Raw genomic sequence first — 21,177 nt, 5'->3', positions numbered from 1 at the left:
TATAAATCATCTAAAAATTTGACGAAACTGTAATACGTTAATATGGCATACCTATAACTATAGCAATGCAATATATTATTCGTATACTCAGGATACTCAGTAATAATGAGACATTTTGGGGCGTGCTATTTTTTTCCCTGTATATTGTGGCAAGTGCACGTGAAAATCGATTTTATTATTATTATATCAAACCACGTGGTCGAGGCTTACGAGTTGATAACGTCGCTGAATCCGCGTTCCGTCCCTGGCTGACTATAGTATAATTAATAATTATAATATTATACTAGCGCTCATGAATTTGCATTCATTAAGTAGACACTCTACACTAATAATGGTAGGGACGTGCACCAAAACCGCACTTGCCCTCGTTTCTCGTATTTTTCTTGGCAACGAACGGAAGAAACATAATGCACAGACAACGAAAATCAGCCTGCCGTGTATTATAATTTATATAACGTAACGCCGCACTGAGTGTATACAAGTTATTTAAAACGAGACATCTATAGAATACCTGCGAAGGGGTGTGCTTCCATTCAAAATGCAGTACGAGATAATATTTTGTACCCGATTCATTCAACAACAAGTGTTCTGAATATCATTCTATGCACGACATAGACTGCAAAAAACCACCAGAGAGAGCTTTTCTTGTAACAAATAACTTCCATTGTTCATTTGTTCTCCAAATAGTCAGCTATAATGGCACAGAAAAGCAAACGGTATAACACATTGTTATCAGAGAAATAGGTAAGTGTAAACATTTGACCTGTATCGTGGTTTCTGTAAAAATATTATAACATGATAGTTTATTTAATTGGGCGTCACTATGATATTAATTTCAACTTTTTTTGTAAGACAGTTCGATTTTTGGATTATGAGTTGTTTGAACGTCATCCTATGTTTTATAAATTGCAGTCTCTGTATGTATTATTTAATACTATAAAGTGGACAAATATCGTATGACTTAGATTTTAATAACAAATTTTCAGCCACATCAATAATACAATGTAACTGTAAAGTCACCTTGATAATAACTTCATAATATTATTATTAAATAAATATAATATGAGTATAAACTATAAAACTTAAAGATCAATCATTATTATTGGCTATATTGCTCTTGACATACAATTGTATTTATAGAATATTTAAAAATGATTTGTAAGTTTATAAAATTTCAAAACTATGTTATAATCTATACATTTATATTGAATTTGAATACCGGTTTATAATTTCATCACTCATCTGCATCATACTTTAATACCATAATGTAAAATACTAGAGAAATATTTATTATCATAACTTATCAAGTATATAACGATTGTGTATTATTATTTCATACATCCAACTGTATATTATTAAGCACAGTTGAACTTCATTTCAAGAAGATGGATGCAATTATCTATCCCCATAAAACGAGACCCATGGGGATTACACCCTTTGGTACCTGCGAGACTACATTGTCTAATCACCAATCGTACCTCTACTATTTAATTTCAATTAATTCTTTATAAAGTTACATTTTGGCCAAACCTCCAGAGTACTACTCCCCTGAAGAATATTTTAGGCCATTGCCTACTTCGAAACATAGTTTCAGAGTCATTGTAATAGCATTAATCGAAAATCCACAACATGACAAATGGCGGGTTCTATAATTTGATATCAAAATGAAATGAAAACATGTAACACTATTTGACCGAAAGTTCAAAGACAAAAAAAATTATGTATCATATACATAATATTAGGTAATATATAATATATATTATATAATTATTAAAAAAATCTGATTTATACTGTTACATTTCGCGTGTTAATATTGTAATTATTAAATGCATGCATATAGGTTAATACAATTTAGAAACAAATTTGCAATTTACTTGAAATTATGCGTAGGTACAAGAGTAATTTTATAACAAATTATTATACGTAAACTAGTTTTAATCCGGCGCTGTCCTTTGCGTTTTACGTGACCTAATCATGATTTCGTGACAACAGTACAAGCTCAAAAAAACTACATGTTATTTTGTTTTCTAACTGAATGAATAAGTTTCTACCGGCAAACACTAATAAAACATCCACTGCTGTAACTCGCAAAAAGGACGCATACATTTTACATCAAAATTGTTTTAGGTTACGACTGATTGTGGACTTTTTTTCTGTAACTAAGTTTGTGTTAGGGTCGCTTACTCTCTTCATATTTGAATAATAGTTTTAGTTTAGTCAAACAGTGAATATCGTATAGGAAATATGTATCATTTAAATAACGTATAGGTTCGTATTAACCATATGTGAATGGTCTTACATCACTCAAAAGTCATAATGAATTCGATAAAATGGTAGTAATTTAAGTATAACTATTGTATACATTAACTATTTAGGTATATATTTTATATTGTACAATGTACACGCATTAGTTTATTAACAAAAAATATTTTATAGAAAAGGTACTGTCTTGTAAAATAGTTATGTTGTAAGAAATAATTAGCTTATAGTATAATAAGCATTTACGCCTTTTACAGATTGAGTACATTTTTGATTATTTTTTATAACTAATATCCACTGTATTATTATGTATCACGTTAATGAGTAGTAATAATATAATAATATCACACTTACCGTACAATAAACATATTGTAATAGTTTGTTTGGTAAGCACCTACCTAATAAATATGATTTCGAAAATGTGGTGATTATGAGATAGATAAAATGTTGACCTACACAAGTGCGTGATTCGTCGGGTCTGTTATCCTTGATAATCTGAAGATTAATTAATATGGTTTAGTGTAATATTTTACTTAACATGTAGCGGTTTTATATTAGCCGTATATGAGCGTATACAGGTACTATATACGTGGTTCGCGTGACACTTACCCATATTCTCACTCAATGTTGTAATGTTAATAGCCAGGGGAATACAAATCATTTTAATGCGACATAGGTATAATACGTATTATATCGTAATAACAACTTTTTGCGGTATTATATTATTATGTTAAGCCGTACACGAATTCGTTACATGGCCCGAACAATAAATTCTTTGTTGCCTGTGAAAGAAATCAACTGCAGCAGACGGACGATTGAAATATCCGGATTCTGTGGGGCCTGTTCTGATGGTCTAGAAACTACTAAACAAAAGCCCTAAAAATTCTTAATATTTACCTTGCGGGTAACGATTCGTATAATATCTTTATAAACAAGTGAACAATTAAAACTGTTGAACTATTCACTACTATCAAAGTGAATTGGTAGTTGAGTTGTATAACTATGAAACTACAACAAATATGATTAAAAAGGTTTTGAATTAACATTAAAATATTTTATGAATAATCCAGTACAAGTATCCACACTATCAAACACTGTTTATCCATTAAATAATACTAAAATATAGATTTTGAATGCCATAATCGTATGCATGTATATGGTATATTATATAAAAAAAGAAGAACCTTAAAATGAACAAAAATGGGTTTAAATCTGAAAAATTGACGTAAAATGTCTATGAAATTAAAAAAAAAACATTAATACGTAAATAATTATTTAAAACGAAAAATGACGAAATTGCAAAAAAAAATTCTTAATAATAATTTCATAATATTCTGAATAGTTGTATAATGAAACAATTGTATTGCTTTGTTAGCATTGTATAACCTTTACAAAAGACATAAAAACATTAACTCTAATGATCATAATGTTATCGTATTGTGACTTAATAAATCCAAAAACCACGATGAATGGCTGAGAATTCTACAAAACGACTCGGCGCGTGCCCGAACAGTTGGTTCATTAAGCGCTCCGTTGGGTAAATCAAATTTTATTTAACAATAACTCTATTATGGTTAACTTTGGCCCGTATGTACAGAAGTACAATGATAAATGAACCTATTAAAAAGAACCAAAAACAAAATATAAAATACGACCTTCGTCCGTTCCGTTCGGCAAAACCGGAAACGCGTGCACCTGCGGCAAATGAGCGCACCGCAGTCGCTCGCTCGGCGTGAAATATGATTCGAACGTATCCCACACGGATTTCTCTGGCCGTTGACAGCTGTCACCGGATAACCGAAACCGATTACAAAACAAACGTGCCGACGTGCATTATTTTCCGTTTCGGTATTTTCGACAAAATGGCTGGGATAAAATATCAAAAAACGGTACGCAACGGACGAGTTCGTCAATCTCGCGCGCGACGACTGCGAAACTCGATGGTAGCAGCTTTGACATGTCACTGGTCCCGAGGGAATTTCGATCAGGGGGCGGGGGACGATGAAAAATAGTAATTCAACTGTACCCCGCCCAACGAAGTTTGGGAGTCCAGCAGATACTTGATTAATGTTTTTTTACTCATTAACTTGAAAAAAAAAATGATCTTGCGTAGATATTTCATTACATCGAATCGGCACGAATTGGAATATAAAACACACATACATCTGTAATAAAAATAGATTAAAAATTATTTTTAATATTTTTTGTAAATTATCTCTTTTTTATCCACACGAATCCAAATTATTTTATGAAAATATAATGATTGGATTTAATTAATTAATTAAAATTATTGAGATCTTTTGAGTATTAATTGTAATATTTTGTACATCTTATGTATGGGCACTTGTGAAAAAGCAATGCTTATTTAATATGTGCTAAAAATTATGTTTAGTTTTCCATAAAATATTAAGCTATGAAAAATAAGACATTAGTTAGAATACATTCATAAGCAATTAATAACTCGTGTTTCTGAACCCCAGTAACTCGTAATTTTATTTCGGGTATATTAGTACATTTGCAGTTATCCCACATTTACCTTGCAAAGCCCTTGTGCACACACACACGTCATGCTAAAGTAAAAAAAATCGTGTGACGGGGAACGTATTCCGAAATATTTTTTATGCCAACAATTTGAAGAAAAAAAAATTGAAATTTTCTTTTAGCAACTACAGGGAAAGATAGTGAGAGAGAAAGAGGCGGGATTATAGCAGGGTTTTGGAAAGAATTTTTGCACGATTTATGAGCGCACCTTGTGATGACAAAATCTATTCTACCGCAAATGCTCAGGAAAAAAAAATGAAAAATGCAGCGAAGCCATGACACCCCAGAAAATAATAATATGCGATACGGGAACGGTGAGAAAAGCCACGGACGATGAATTCCCTGTAGGGAACGATGCCGCCACGGTATAAATTACAATTAAAGGCTCCATGACTAGAAAACGAAAATAAAACGTCTTTTCGTTCACCTTCATACACTCAAAGACGTTCGCGTATTCATAATTGCGACAATAATAAAATTATATTGCTAGGGTAAATTGATAAACTTCAAGTATGAACATAATATAAACATCTGCTGATGAAAGTTGCGATTTTTTGCTACTACTGCGCCACATAATTTTGTTTTCTTCAAAAATTGACTTTTTATCTAATATAGACCTTTTAATTGGAATAAATCCTTAAACTTTGTTTATAAATGGGTAGATATCTATATTAATTTAACATTCGAAATGTGCTAAAGTCAATATTGGTGTACAGTGTACACTAATACGTAGTTACGTTAGTACAAAATATTGTGATTTGTGAATTTTTAAATTTTTAATTTTAACTCTTCTGTAAAATGTATACAATTCGTACAGACTAGTTGTTTTTCTTATAGTGAGAAAAAAAGAATTACTACTACTGTAGACAAGAGTCTCTGGGACTTGATTGAGAGAGGAGTGAGTGAGATTTTAATTTTGAAAATATTAAGTATAAGTAAAATGTGATGTATCCCTTAAAAAATCAAATATAAATTCTTTTTTATTTAAAAACCAAACTTAATTTATATATTAATAAAAAAAACAATCATTTCGAGCTTAAGCTATAGAATGTGGACGCATGATAATGTTTTTAGGCATTGTTTTGTATGACACAAAATACGAATTTATTACATCAATTATAGTTGTAAATCTAAAATGTATTGCATCATATTGTCATGTTATTTTCTATTAACCTAAAGGCAAAAAAACGTCGTGTGGGAGATGGAAGGAGAACATAGTGTGGTCAAAAACATATATTACAATAAAATAATTGAAATGGGATGCTGTGATAGTATGACCGGTGATACTCAATAATAATGATGATGTATTCGCCGGAAAAAGTTCCTTAGTTTTGGAGTAATTCTTTCAACATCAGTAAGTGACGATGATAAATAATGCATACAAATGCATACTGTGGGTAGATGTTAATACCTTGTTACGTGATATTATCATAATGTTTGAATATTTTTGTTAAACTACTACATAGAAACATAGTTGCATATAGTTTTGCATTTATTCATTATTGTGACGCATCAAGCAAATAATCTTGTGTATTTTCTCTATTGACTTCCAGCCTTAAACATTATCATTTTAAATTGCTGAAGAAGGTGATCATCCCATCGAACGTCAGTGATATTTGATGCCTTGCAAGTAGGTAGCAGTCCAATGTCCGTTAGACATTTTTAATAAATTTTTTTTTTATATACACAGGAATAATTATTCTGTACAATGACACAGTTTTAATGTTAATAATATATTATGAAAAGTTGCCAGTTTGAGACTTAACGTTTTTACTATGAATATATATCACCAGCAAGTTGTTACACAACTTTTACATAAGTATTAAGGACTATGATATAATATTATGTGTGGTCTAAGATCTTTGACTAGACGATTTTGATCTTACCAACCATCGCATTCATTTAATTATTACAAACCCAGATATGTATGTGGTTTTTCTTTAAATAACTATAAGTACCTACTCTAAATAATGTTCAAAAATTATTTTTTTCTAAAAAACCACACTATTTTCACGAGGAAAACAGCAAATTATAAATAATTTCTAAAAATGTAATATGTAATCCTACTGCGTCGACTGCTTTAAATTATAATTTTAGTTTGTGCATAGTTTCTGAACGTATGAAAAAAGTATAATATGACACCCATGGGACAAATAAACGACCAATTTGTATGTATAAATAAAACGTTTTAGAGTTATATTTCATATTTTCTAACATTTGTTTTTGTAGGTACGTTGTATGCGTAGCAGAAAATATTTCGTATATTATTATAATCATATTTATATGAAAAACATAAATACAGATTTCATCACAATTTATAATTTGGTTATATTTGACATATTTTCGATTACGATTATACCCACATCTGTAGGTTAAGTTTTACTAAAATAAGCAAATATAATATAACGTTCAGTAGAATCCATTTCACTTTATTATTTATAATATTGGTGTAAATTGGTGAATTTTAATAAGGTCTATTACCTGATCCAAATGTTTTTACATGTATATTACCCATGTGAATCAAGTAGTTTTTTTGATTTTTAATTTTGGAGCAAGAAATTACCATTTTAAGACTGTAAATTATTCTTAAAGTACAACTTGATAAGTTCGTAAAGTGGAGACAACGCATTGCGGATTTGTCGTCTTCTTAAATAAAAATATTTTTAAAGAAAGTTACAGACATTTTTTATCACAAATATGAAAAAAGTAGTACAATACTTAATTAAATCCTTATAATTTTTATCTTGAAAAGAAACGAAAATATTATAAGACACGTTTAATTAATACGTAGTTGAACGAAATAATAATATATTATATATAACTGCTTACCCAAAGATGACATGATTAAATGTACTAATTATACACATTATTACCCTGTACAGCTAGTTGTCTTGCACGTTGAACTGTATACAACCAGGCGGATACAAAACTAAATTCATGTAATTCAAATTGAAACTATAACAATTTCCTTTTTGGAAAATCATATAACTATAATATACCATAACAATTATCACAAACAGATATAAGCTATTTCAATTACATTTGTGTTATTTCCTGAAAGCTTGTTGTGTGTCAGATTTAGTCATTTCGCTGTATTCAATCGAATGAGTTGATGTATAATATTTAAATTGGCACACAATTTAGTTGCCTACTTCTGCATTGACAGACAATTTTGGAAATCATTTTGACATTTGGAGCGTTATTCTAAATTAAAAATATTAAAAATTACGGAAAAAGAAAAAAATTATGTGGGAATCATAAAAATGTTATCAAATTACCTGGAGATAAATGATTGACTTCATTTTTATAATTTTTACATGATAATTATATACATTATTATAAAAAAATTAACACAAATTTACAAAAAAATATAATTCGCACAATTTTTTGGCTACTGGTACAAATTTATACTGTTATAACCTTTGCAGAAAAATAAACAAATTCATTAGGTGTACATATTTTGTATAGGTTATCCTATTTTAAAATTAGTTAATAAACTTATTATTTACCGAACAAAAATCATTTACATTGTATGTCTCAGTTTCATTTAACAACAACAAATAAACTAAAGTACTATTTAGCTGATGTAATTAATTACGAATCCATTTAAAACATGTTAACGGTTAACGGTTACAAAGTTTTATTTAATTCACCAATAAGCGAAAAAAAATTGTCTTAGTGTTGCGTTGAAAAAGCACGAAAAAATATCAAATTTGGTTTAAAATGTATTATAACGAACCGTAACCTCGTGTAACAGCTAACAACGCTATGAACATTATGCAAGATTCGAGATTTAATTTTTCCATTTCACTAACGAAAAATTCTAAGTAATCTGTTGCAGGGTACGCAAATGTTTTTCAGACACGTGAATGCTTTCACAAAATCCGCATCAAAATATCATAATATTACCCCTCAATAATCAAATTCTAGATTTTAAATTCAGAATCGGGCTATGCACGCACTGGTTTTTTAAAAAAAGGCATACAATTACATGTGCATGGCGTGCTAGTGGACTTAGCGATAACGTTGTTGTACCTATGTGGAGTCGCAACTGGCTTGTACTTATACGCATGTACGGTATTTGAACATGCTCTCTAACACGCCGCTCCGACTTTGACGTGCAAATCGTTGTCGAAAAACATGCGATAATAATAATTGTTGATATTATTTTTATTATTATTATTATAACATTGCAAGTGAGCCAAAACCACAGTGTCCTGTCCCACGAGCCGCGCCCAGACGGTCTGGTGCCTGCGGATATTTCTACGACGACCCGCCAGTATAATTATGACGTTTTATCGCATTTCCGAGATCCGTCTCTGGGCATTTTCTCATAATCTGCGATCAGCTATAGCAACATATAATAAACTCTATGGCTTACCGACGATTGGAGTTTATAAAGGATATGACGTTTGTAATTTTATCAAAGTATTTTAAATATATTTCTTACACTGAATTCGAATAACGTCGTGTTGGGTGTTGAATGTTGATGTTAATATAAATATAAGTCCTGCAGGTACAACAGAAAAAAATTATCTAGTGAAATTAAACATACCTACTCTAAGTATGAAATTCAATTTTATTTTAATATTATTATTATATGACTAGGAAGATTTTCTGGCCACGCTCGCCGAACCCCTTTAGATTTACCCTACCCTGAGAATGTTTTATCTAATATTCTTTTTATATTGTATTACGCATGACTTTAATTAAATTATGAACATTGTATTCACTTTATGAATGAAACGACACGATTCAACGTGTGAAATATAATTGACCCATGTCCGTATACAATAAACATTTGTGTGTACTTACAATTCTTGTGACTCATAGTAATAATAATAATATAAGACAATGAAAATTTAAAACACAAAACAAGAGTTTGACTCTATAGGACACTATAGCCTACTATTAAATGGGTTGGAAATTGTCGATATTTACATTTTCCACAGAATTATATTATGTGAAACATTTTTTCAATTGTTTTTATGAACTGGACTTGCACTTTTATTATTTCATAGGCATTAATTATTGTAAGTTATTGAAAAAAAAATCACAATATCAAACGAAATTACACTGCATCAGAAAGTAATAATTGGTTATCCGCTTTGCAGATAATCGATTTGTCGAACGACAATATTTTTAATTATAGACCACCCTATGAGAATTTACTGGTGTACTTTTAGCTTGTTTTAAATAATATCGGAAATCGCCTGCGAACGGACACACCCTGCAAAGTACTAACAATAATAATAAATGTACGTATATGAATGATGACTATGATGATTATAATAACAGAAACGATATTGATTTAACAATTATTAAAGACACTATGGTTAATGCAAACAATGAGGTTAAAATATATTATTTATATTGATTTTTATTTGCTAATATTCTGTCTTTTGTTTTATCTAAGCTACACGAAACCACCAACTGCTGACTGTCACGGTACATTTAATTTCTTAAGAAACAGATATGAGAATAACTGTTGGGTTTCAATATTATTTATTGATTAGTGTGTAATGCGTGTAACCGTGTAAGCGAGTCACTGAAAAAAGAAAAAAATTCACAAAATAATTTTCATAGGAAAAAAACACTTTAGATATTGGATAAGAAACTCACTCAACAAATCCACTCTGTAAGAAATAAGCCTAAATGTTGTTTTACTTCAACAATTAACAAATTGCTTAACAGATGACAGATTTTATATATGACTATAATATAGTCTTTAAATTACGATTCAAATTTTTTTAACAAATAACTTATAGTTACATACATTCATAACTATATAAATTCCCAAACATAAATTGAGTAAACAGTATTTTGCTTAAATAAATCAAAATATCAACATTTTTATTAAAATATGTAATGTAATATAATTAATTTTTCCTTAATCATATTATATTTTAGTTTTTCAGTATTTAAATGTAAATATCTGTATCTGCCTATAAATATTTAAATACTTGTAGGGTTTTTAATGTACACTACTTAGTGAAACAATTTTTTGGCATCAAAAGCTTCAAAAAATTATGTTTTTTAAATGTTTGTGCTATTTCACCTTTTAGTATTTATTTAAATTTGTCTAGGAACTTAATATTATTTAATTATCGTTATATCTCGTGAAAATTGTCTGAAGAGTTCACCACTCATTCTCGATGCGGCTCTGTCATATAGGTGCTTATTTTTATTTTATTTTTTTTTTTGGGGGGGGGAGGTTGATTAACTTAAATTCATAATCAAAATTCAATTTCTTATTAGTTGTATTATTAGTAACAATAATAAGACCTTTTTGGGGCTCGTACCGCCCTTATACCCCCTCTCCACTAACACCATGTGCCTGATTTGGCAGAATCTCGCCAGTAAAAAATTTAACAAGATCAGCTAAATTAACTCGTAGCGGTGATATCGCACGGTGCTTAACGGCCCGGCTTGAAATAAAATACTGCGTGAACATAGGTACCTAATTATTTTAACGAATAGCAAGACGTTTCCGTTTTACGGGTGGAGAACACAGCAGACTGTGGCATAGTTAACCTGTCAACACAGTTGTAATGATAACGACGACGACGAAGATGATGATGATGATGATGGTGATGATGATGATGATGATGATGATGATGATTATGATGATTATGATCTTAGTGATGATAATGATTATGATGATGATGATGATATGGTTGTTATCATAGAGTACATAGGTAAGTTTACATTCGAGTGTATTGGTAGGCGATATAACGATCCGTACATAACGCACCGTCCAAAGTCGGGAGAAAGGAATGTAAATTTACCAGTACGGAAATTGTACACAAAATTGACATTACATTAATATAATAAATTAAAAACCATGATAATTAAATGCATTTAATTTAAAAACTATAGGGACAAAGAGGTCTTTTATTTTTGTTGACTTCAATATTACAATAATATCAATTTAAAAAAACGAATAAGTCGCTTTGCTGTATAATAGTTGTCGAGTGTATTTCGGCAAGTAGATACCGCTCTGTACATGTACACTGGTTGTTGAGGTGGATCACTGTAATGAATGTATTAAATGTTTAAATATAAAATAATACAATGATACAAAAAAACGTTGAATACGAAAAACGGTTTTGTTCCAAGATGGTAACATAGCCCATATTATGTACTATAATATGTATATTTTATTTTATGATATTATTGGTATAAATGTAATTGAATTTATTATTAGTAATAAAATAGGTTGAATAGTTGGTTTATTCTGAAACCATTGCTTTTAAAAATATTATCGTGTTTACAAAATATAATGATATAAATTAAAAGTTGCAAGTGAACACGAATAATATTTCTAATAACAAAATAGTTTTGAATTTGATATATTTTATTCAAAATTTGAACTTTAAATGCTTATAACACAAAATCCTGCCTACCTATATATTTTAGACATTTTACTTTTAAATTTTTATTATAACAACGGGATGAGGAATCTTTTATTAAATTTTTCAAGATTTTTGATTAAACGAGAAAAATTGTATCCAAATTTATAGAAAAAAAGCTAAAACAAATGGAAAATTTCTATAAATAGTCCAAAAAGAGTCAAAATATATTTTTTTTAAGTAACATATTATGATAAATGATATAATAAACATTTGTTGAAAGTTTTAAGTACCTATCTATGGTATTTGTTTTTAAATGACAACAAAATAAGAAAATCGTTCCATGAGAAATCAGGTGATATCCAATGTCGAAAAAATTTGAATTTCAAACGCTCATAAAAAATGTAATTTACATTCCGTTAAACTGCTTTTTACAGTTAAACCTAGGAAAATGTATGGGAAATCTTGTATTCTATTTTCAAATCTTAGATATAAATAAAATATTTTTAAGCATTTCTAACTCAACTCTTACCCCTCTCCAAGGTACCAACAATATTAACTTTACCATCAGGAAAGATGATGAAGTACTGAAAAAGAAAATCAAAGCCATTTTTATTGCCTCAAATGGTGATAACAAGTACAAAAAAAACACATATTATTTTAAAAATCAATACGCACATTAATAAATGGCTTTTTCGTTTTATTTTTGATGGACGTATAAAGGTATAAATTAAATGTATTTAAAATTGTTTGTAAACCGATTGGAACCATGGTTATTTATATTTTATACTACAACGATTGACAATTTTTTTTCACGTGCTTGATTCCTGCAGAGTAACAACATACACAACGCTGTAGGCTCTTGTCTACATTTAATTATTTATTACATGATACACTTGATGGGTTTTATATTCATTCATCTAAAAAATTCAAAAAAATTTGCTTCAACACAATTATCTAATATTTATAGATTATTAAATAGCCTCAGATGTGAAATCACATAAGATCAATACTAGGTGTACCTAACTGTAAAATATTGTAGGTACACATAATCGACGTGACAACACTGTCTAATTTTGAACGTCCCAAGATAACCATTTTAATATTATGCCCCCAGCTCTCCTACTGTTTATTAATGTAACATTCATTGTTTTATGAATTTAGTGCAGGGTACATAATAAATAACATGTACATAGAACATTCGTACTTCATCATATTATATCTATGGATATCGGAATGCATTCATCATTACTCATTAGTTTGTATTACGTTTGAAAATTTGTGTAGATATGTTTTTTTATGTACAACCACAATATCAGTTTGAATAAATTTAGAGACGAGTTTTTTAAGCTAATAAAAAAGGTTTTATTAATTCATTTCAAAAATACGTAAAATATTATTAACAATAATTGTTTACATGATTTTAGTGAATTTAAGCATAACTCATTTCTTTCATTTATGTGTCGCAGTTGTTTTCATATGGACTACCTATCTAGTATAACGTCAACTTTTTAATACATTATAATATAACAATCATTTTTAGCAACTTACTTTACGATCAAGGTCTCAAATATTCTTGCGATGATGACGATTAACCATTATTTAATTAAGTAGAATTGTAGCACGAAAAACAATTTTTTTTTCGTTAATAGAGTACGTACAGAGAAGCATCACAAGCATTCAGATGAATTCTATACAAGAGTAATATGTTGAGCCGTTCTTGTTTCTGGTTAATAATCAGTCTTCAAATATATGCGTATGGACAATGCATAAGCCCTATAATTTTTGACCATATTAATAAGTTACTTATTTTTATTTGAAAAACATTCGTCATTTTTATTGTAGGAACACTATGTTGACATTAAGAAATATTTTATAATGTTATTTTTGCACTATGAAATAGGTACTCGATGTGTGTTGACGAATTATATTCATCATTTATTTTAATGATAACTTTTAACTGTGTGCACAATGTGTAAATGTTTACTTGTTCAAACATTGTTTATTGTAACATTAATTCAAACGCTTATCGTGTCAATATCTTTTATACTATGTTGGTTTATGCTGTATCAATATTGTTCAATTTAGTTGGTAGAAATTATATTTAATTAAAACTATGGTTCTATTTTAGAAATTGTTGATACTCAAATCTTGACCGACACCTTGGTAACAACTAACTAGTAGATTATCCATTGAAAGTTACATTGCTAGTTGTTTTTGTTCCTTGGAATAATACATATTTTATAATGTTATTTTTGCCTTTTGAAGTGCCGTGTTAATACTCATTTTGACGAATTCGATTACTTATTTTGATAATAATTTTTAACATCAATGAAATAACCAGAACAAATTAAATTATTATTTTTTCAAACAATATTTACTTATCCTAACATTGTTCGTTGTCACACATTAATTCAAACGTGTTATAACATTGTTCTAATAATTAGAATCTAATTAATATACTAGGTAATATTTATATTAAATTAAAGCAATGATTTTCTTTCAGATATTGTTGATATTTAATTTTCGAAACCCAACCTCATATCAAACTTCAACTTTAATAAACATACTGTCCCTATCGCAACAACAGATATTATAGTTCGTAACATGTTGATTTGTAAACACGCGACTTGGAACAATCTGTTTTCACTCATAAACTTGTCGCATCAATTGCTATTTGTTACCAATTTCACACTATTTATTGGTAACATGTTTCACTATAAATCGAAACCCAAAACAAATTGCAACTTGAATTGCTACTTGCTGCAAACCATAACGTAAAGATATTACGAATTTACTACATATTTTAGGAACATAAAGTAATATTCATCGACTTTTGAATTGATTTTTTCTACGTGAATGATCATATGCCCTGCCGAGAGCCAAGAAACACGCCACTGCTGGCTCTTGTCCAAACGTTAAATTTGTTATTAAATAATTAACTGTATTAGTTTCATATTAATTTATCAAATATGCACCACCACAATTATTAAAGTTTAGTATTGAGTGTGAATATTCCATAAGATACCACCACGTGTACCTGTTTAATACTGTTAACGTAATAATATCATCGACGCGATGAAACCGTCTAATCTTGAACTTCCCGAGAAAATGAGTATAATATTATATGCTCTCGCGGTATTATAGTAGGTATATTAATATAATATTAATTGTTTAAAGTTACACAGTACAGGTACCTGCACAGTGCATAATATTAGTAAATTCATAAACGTCTTCGTGTTATATGGAGATCGGAATGCATTAAACATTAGTCTATATCCATTATTTGGAGATGTACAATTAATGAACAATCATATTGTATTGCATATACGCGTGGTAATTGCATTTTCGGCACATTCCGGCTATTTAGTAAACCGATAGTTTTCCACTCAATTTCCCTAGCTGGAACGCTCTGGTGGATTAACTGTTATTATACATATTATATATAGATGCACACAGACGACCAATGTGCTGTGTGTGTGTGTGTGTGTGTGTGTGTGTGTGCGACTGTCACAGAAACTCGTTGACCCGATTAACCCGTTCCAGAATCAGTCCCTTCAGACGAAAATACGTACCTTCCGAATTGCTGCACTGCACGTATGTGTGCACAATACGCTATTGGGCGCATGCGCGTAAATAGCCGTGTTTGTGCGTGGCAGACGTTCAATTTAATTTAATTCGACATCAAAATAATTCAATATCAACTCCGGTCTCTGGAGTCTGTAATATGTCGTCGAGAAAGGGTCGCCAAACTTTGTGTCGCACTCCGAAGACGGTCCAAGAGTTATATTTGATTATATTATACTATGCATATTTAATATTAATGACGGAAGTACATACTACCGAAGTACCGAACCATACGTCAGGTTAATAGTATACAGAACGCGTATGGACACATAGTGACGACTAGAATGCACGTATATGCGCATATACGCGTATATTGACAGTGAGCATAAATCACGTGCGTAGAGTGGTGACACAGACATATTTTACTGACACTAAACTTTACAATTAATTTGCATGTAACCATTTTTTTTCTTCTGGAAAAACCAACTGTATTCAAGCTAAAAAAAAAAATCATAGAATATTGTAGGAAACCAATTGCCAATAATGTATTTTGTAAAGTTCTGGATACGCTGATACTTAAAGGCCGTCTCTACATGCACATAAACTATATGACGAAACCCGACATTATCGTATATCGTAGTATCGACTGATTCAATGACAACAATAAAAATCGTCAGTCTTGTAGTGGGATTGATTGTCGTTGCACTTGTCGGGCCTATCAAACTTTTGTAAACCATCGATACCCTGTATAAAAGCAAAAACGCACTTATAAAACAAGGTTAACCTACATTATAATGTTTTTCTAAAAATATTTTGATAAAATAGATGTGTTATTGCTTTGATTGTATATTTGTGAACAACAACAGTTTCTCGGAAGGGCTTTTAGCTTTTAACTTCGATTTTAGGTCAAACTGTACATAGAAGGATATTGTGTCAATACTATTATTTCAAAATTTTATTTTTTAAATTACTAGTATACATATTGTTATAAACACGCTTGTTAGAACAACACATACTAAAATGCAATATAAAAATACAAAACTAATTCCATCAACATAATATTGCATACAGTTAGGAAGGCTACATTTCTCTTAATCAGTCATCGTCTATCGACATTTTTACTCAAAGCACAGCCTACAGATTATTAGTTGCATAGGTTACAACGGTGTAGTTGAAGTCGCCGACACGGTAAAATTAAATGTCAATAATAGACGTCTGTGTCGGCACAGTTGGTTTCTTTTACATTACATTACAAAAAGGTATTTAAACGGTATCAGCTTTATTGTGCGTTTAATATTTTAATGGAAATTCTATAAAACCACGACAAACGACAGTTTTATGGAGTACCTATATATAAGCTACCTCGCTATAATATACCGACCGTGTGCGGTCTTCGTATATCATCATGAAACATTCAGGTTTAATGAAACCCATACCTACACTGTGCCGACGTTGAAAATCCGACCGTAAATCCATTCGTTCAATAATAATATACTGTCCGCTTGCGAACGTGTGCATTATAATATTGTGCAGAATATATTTTATTCAACACTCAAATGTCCAAATTATGTGATGAACATTATAATATACCGCAGTCAATACCACACCATAAATGTACATGTCACATTTCAACAATTATGTTTATGTCCTATGCAGAAGTTTCGTTTTGTTTAAACAGTATTATGTACTAATCATTTTTATATAATTGTAACTGATAATGTTACATAAGTGTAAACAAATAAAAACTTAAAACAATGCAAGGGCCTTGATATCCAATATCAACATTTAATCATCAGAAATTAAAATATATGTACCAATGAAAACAAAAAATATTAAACGAATTGAAAATTAAAACTGTACACTTGAAAATTAAAGAAGTGTTATGTATTTTTTTAATAATATTTTTTTTTTTTTTAGAAGATTGCCAAAGAATTTAAATGTCCAGAATGTGCTCAAAATGTATGTTCACATTCGCTACTTATAGATGTTCTCCCGAAAGTGGTAAGTTTTTTCATATTATTTGAGAGGTTTCGGACAAAATTATATCGAGGAAAAACATTAAAAACAAAAACTATACTGTACTTATACTATACATTGGGAATAAATTACTGCTAACGTAATAACATGAACAATTCACAATAATAACATTTAATTTAAACGATAACTGGTGATCGAGTGTAGTAATATATACCTAACGATACATTAGATTGACCTAGTCTGTAGTCAGAAAAAAATACCTAGGTAGTTAAACGTAATAATAATTGAAATAATATGATAAAAATGAAAAAAATGAAAAAAAAGGACTCTTAGGGAGATCCATCAATCTTGGTTTCAAATGTAAAGCTGGACATAGAAATTTCACCATTATATTTTAGAAATCAAATAGTTATAATGATAACTAACGACTTTTCACCATCACCATAAAAGATAAAAAAAACGTCGTTAAAACTTGTACACACGATAGTAGCAAACAATATTATCAACCTCATAACAATGATATATTATCATAATATCTTAATCGCCCATAACAGAATAATGTATCAACTACAAAGCAGAGGCCGTCTAGCCGGAAAACATTATAAAAAAAAATTATAATCATAAACATGCAGTGAAACAATGGTATCAAAAAAAATTAAATCGTCATCACGGCGCATGCTCATGAAAAAAATATCATCAAATACATAAAAAAAACCGGTAAAACATCTCAGTAGGTAGATACTTTTCTTAATAATTGCGTAAAACAAAAAAACAGCTAGGGAGAAACAAGAATTTTTACACAAACTAATTTTCGAAAAAATTAATGTTCTTACTTTTATGTTATTCAAAAACGACTGAATGTAGATGGGTTTTTAAAATATTTTAGCTAATTTAAAATTATTTATACGCATTTTAAATTTTAAAATTATTTTATTGTTTTGTTTTGAAGTGTTGATACAAATTTTAAGCTCATCTTAAAAAAATTGAAAATTTATAAAAAAATCTCACATATTAAAAAAACATACGTGGTTTACAAACATTAAAAATACATACGGACGATTTTATTTTATCAGTATTTTAAGTTTGAATGTTGATTAGTACCTATGAAACCCAAATAACAACGGTTTTAATAATTTTGTTGTAATTCAAAAATGTTCTTGGGAATTTGAAATTTGTATGCACTTATATTATAATATTTTACCATCCACAGTGACATTTAAAAAAAAAAAGCTATTGCATGTTTATAATTTATACCATATTATTACTTGGTAATCGTAAAAAATATTACTGCAATTTCTATACATGTATATGATAAAATATACATATTATCTAGTCATATAGGCTGACGGACAAAATCCGATCATAATTGTTTTTTTTTATGCTAGAATTTATCATTCAATTTAAATTTAACACATTATAGTGACCTACTCAATGACAATTTACACTGGACACCTGCCGTATAGCCTAATTGTTCACTTTTATTTGCGTTTAATTGTTTTTGAGCTTTTTGCATAGTGCCAGTGCGCTCGTAAAGATGGCACTGCATGTTTGTTTGTCGATTTACTAGTCATACAATATCTTAAATCGTCAAATTTTTGATATCAATTTAAGAGTCCTAGTTCAATTGCATCTACAAATTGAATATAATCAATATAATTCACAGAAATAACACCCCAAGACACTTGTTTGTCACATGTGCTCACGCTAAACTATTTTTTTTTTACCAAAATAACTACTATATTAGGATACTTCCTTATACATTATGGCGACACATGTAAATTTCACAGTTTTAAAATTTTAAACTATACTGACTTTACCGAAGGGGTGAGGACAGCATGTGCCCCTCGGTGCCCGGTGTGATTATCATAGTATATAATCTAACCTTACCGGGCACCGGTTATAAACATATATGATGGGATTCGAATAGCAAGGAACCTATACCATGTAAACTCAACTCATATTAAATAATAAGGTAATAAAAGGAACAATCAATATCTAAATATTATTAAATTGTGTGTTTTATGTTTTGTCCTATATCTCGGCTTACTAAAAAAAACTAATATAGTCCGTCAATAAAGTGTACTATGATATATATTATATATATTTCTATATTTAGTAATATTTTAACACATTCGCTTACACTCTCTATCACTCGACATGCTGTAACTGTCACACTACTGGCATCAATACTTTATAATTTTTATTACTGTTTCGACGACATTGCTGAAATAATATTTTTAATGATTAATTTTTTTCGATTTTGCAGAACGAAAGGATCGCGACAAAACCGTCTAACCAAGTCCATTTGGCCAAGACGATCGACATGGTGGCCAGAATAACGTTCCCGTCGGCGTTCGTCATGTTCTTGGCGTTCTTCTTTTTCTACTACTCGGTCAATGCCAACAACCGGGGTATATCCGTCGGCACCGATTGAACTAATTGCCGACGATCCTCGTGATCTAGATCATACCGTAAAGGACAATAGGAGTAACCCCCACCCCTCCCCAAGGTTAGATTGCCTCATAAAAATATGACCCAAAACGAGGAGTTCACCGCCATGGACCACCCTGTATCATTTATAAAAAATAAATTATTCAGAGTGTCTCACCGCGTTTGTCCCCGTATTATATTTAAATTTAAATTGATATTTTTGAAATGAGATCTCGGAAATCTATTACCAAGTCTGAGAGTCACGTTTATTTTAATTAATTTTTATTTCTGGTTTTCCTAAATTTTAAATTAAAATTAAAGTTCTTGCTTATGCATTTTCAGGATGACCAATTCATAAGATCTATCATTAGTGTAAATATTTTAGCAGTTGAATTGTTAGTTTCTATTAAGCAGTATTTGAATAGTTGTGTAATTTGTAAAGTTTATATGAGACACCATTTCAGATAACTTCTTACTCATTATTGTATTAAAAAGTAGTAATACATCTATTAAAATTGTCTTGCAATTATTTTATTTAAAATCGAGTGTTAATTTATTTATTAATGTTCAAATAATTACCCTGTATATTAAATTAATAAGTATAGTACTACTGAAAAAATAAATACCGTTTTTTGTTTTTTCACATATTATCATTAGATATTAAGACATAGGTAGTATAATATTTGCTCACGAATCGATATTACAGTATTCAACGAAACAATTTTTATTCGTATATGCTACAACATTTTGTAATTTTCGATTTCTGTGTACCTATTTTAACTAAGCCATACAACATTTTATACTTTCTGAATTCTATGCTCAAACAGATCATTAAGTATATACGTATTGAGTATTACATATAAGTATAAACAGTATAAATCGGTTATATGAACTACGAATTTCAAAGGACCAAAAAACTGTATCACATTAATTGTTATTATTGATTTTAAAACAAGATTCAGTTTTATATTCAAAATATTATAATAATATAATATGATTTTATTAATACACCGCAGTTTATGCAGGGACCTTGAAAAATAACAATATTATA

At 29.6% G+C, this 21,177-nt stretch overlaps 1 protein-coding gene across 4 annotated transcripts in view; it reads left to right on the top strand.

Annotated features, from left to right (window-relative positions):
- Nucleotides 1–20,667, top strand: part of LOC111040161 (glutamate-gated chloride channel-like) — a 61,839-nt gene extending 41,172 nt beyond the window's left edge. The window contains exons 10-11 of one of the 4 annotated variants that reach the window (XM_022323926.1): nucleotides 17,640–17,720; nucleotides 19,963–20,667. In XM_022323926.1, coding sequence (XP_022179618.1) covers nucleotides 17,640–17,720; nucleotides 19,963–20,130 — 249 coding nt within the window. In that variant the 3' untranslated portion in view covers nucleotides 20,131–20,667. Of the gene's footprint in view, nucleotides 1–6,353; nucleotides 6,561–17,636; nucleotides 17,721–19,962 lie in introns of those variants that run through there. The other 3 variants (XM_022323925.1, XM_022323927.1, XM_022323929.1) reach the window with 3 other exon arrangements.
- The last annotated feature ends 510 nt before the right edge of the window (nucleotides 20,668–21,177 follow it).

This window comes from Myzus persicae, unplaced genomic scaffold, assembly GCF_001856785.1.
Source record: "Myzus persicae strain clone G006 unplaced genomic scaffold, MPER_G0061.0, whole genome shotgun sequence".
Classification (NCBI taxonomy): domain Eukaryota; kingdom Metazoa; phylum Arthropoda; class Insecta; order Hemiptera; family Aphididae; genus Myzus; species Myzus persicae.
This window is presented reverse-complemented; position numbering and strand designations above follow the sequence as displayed.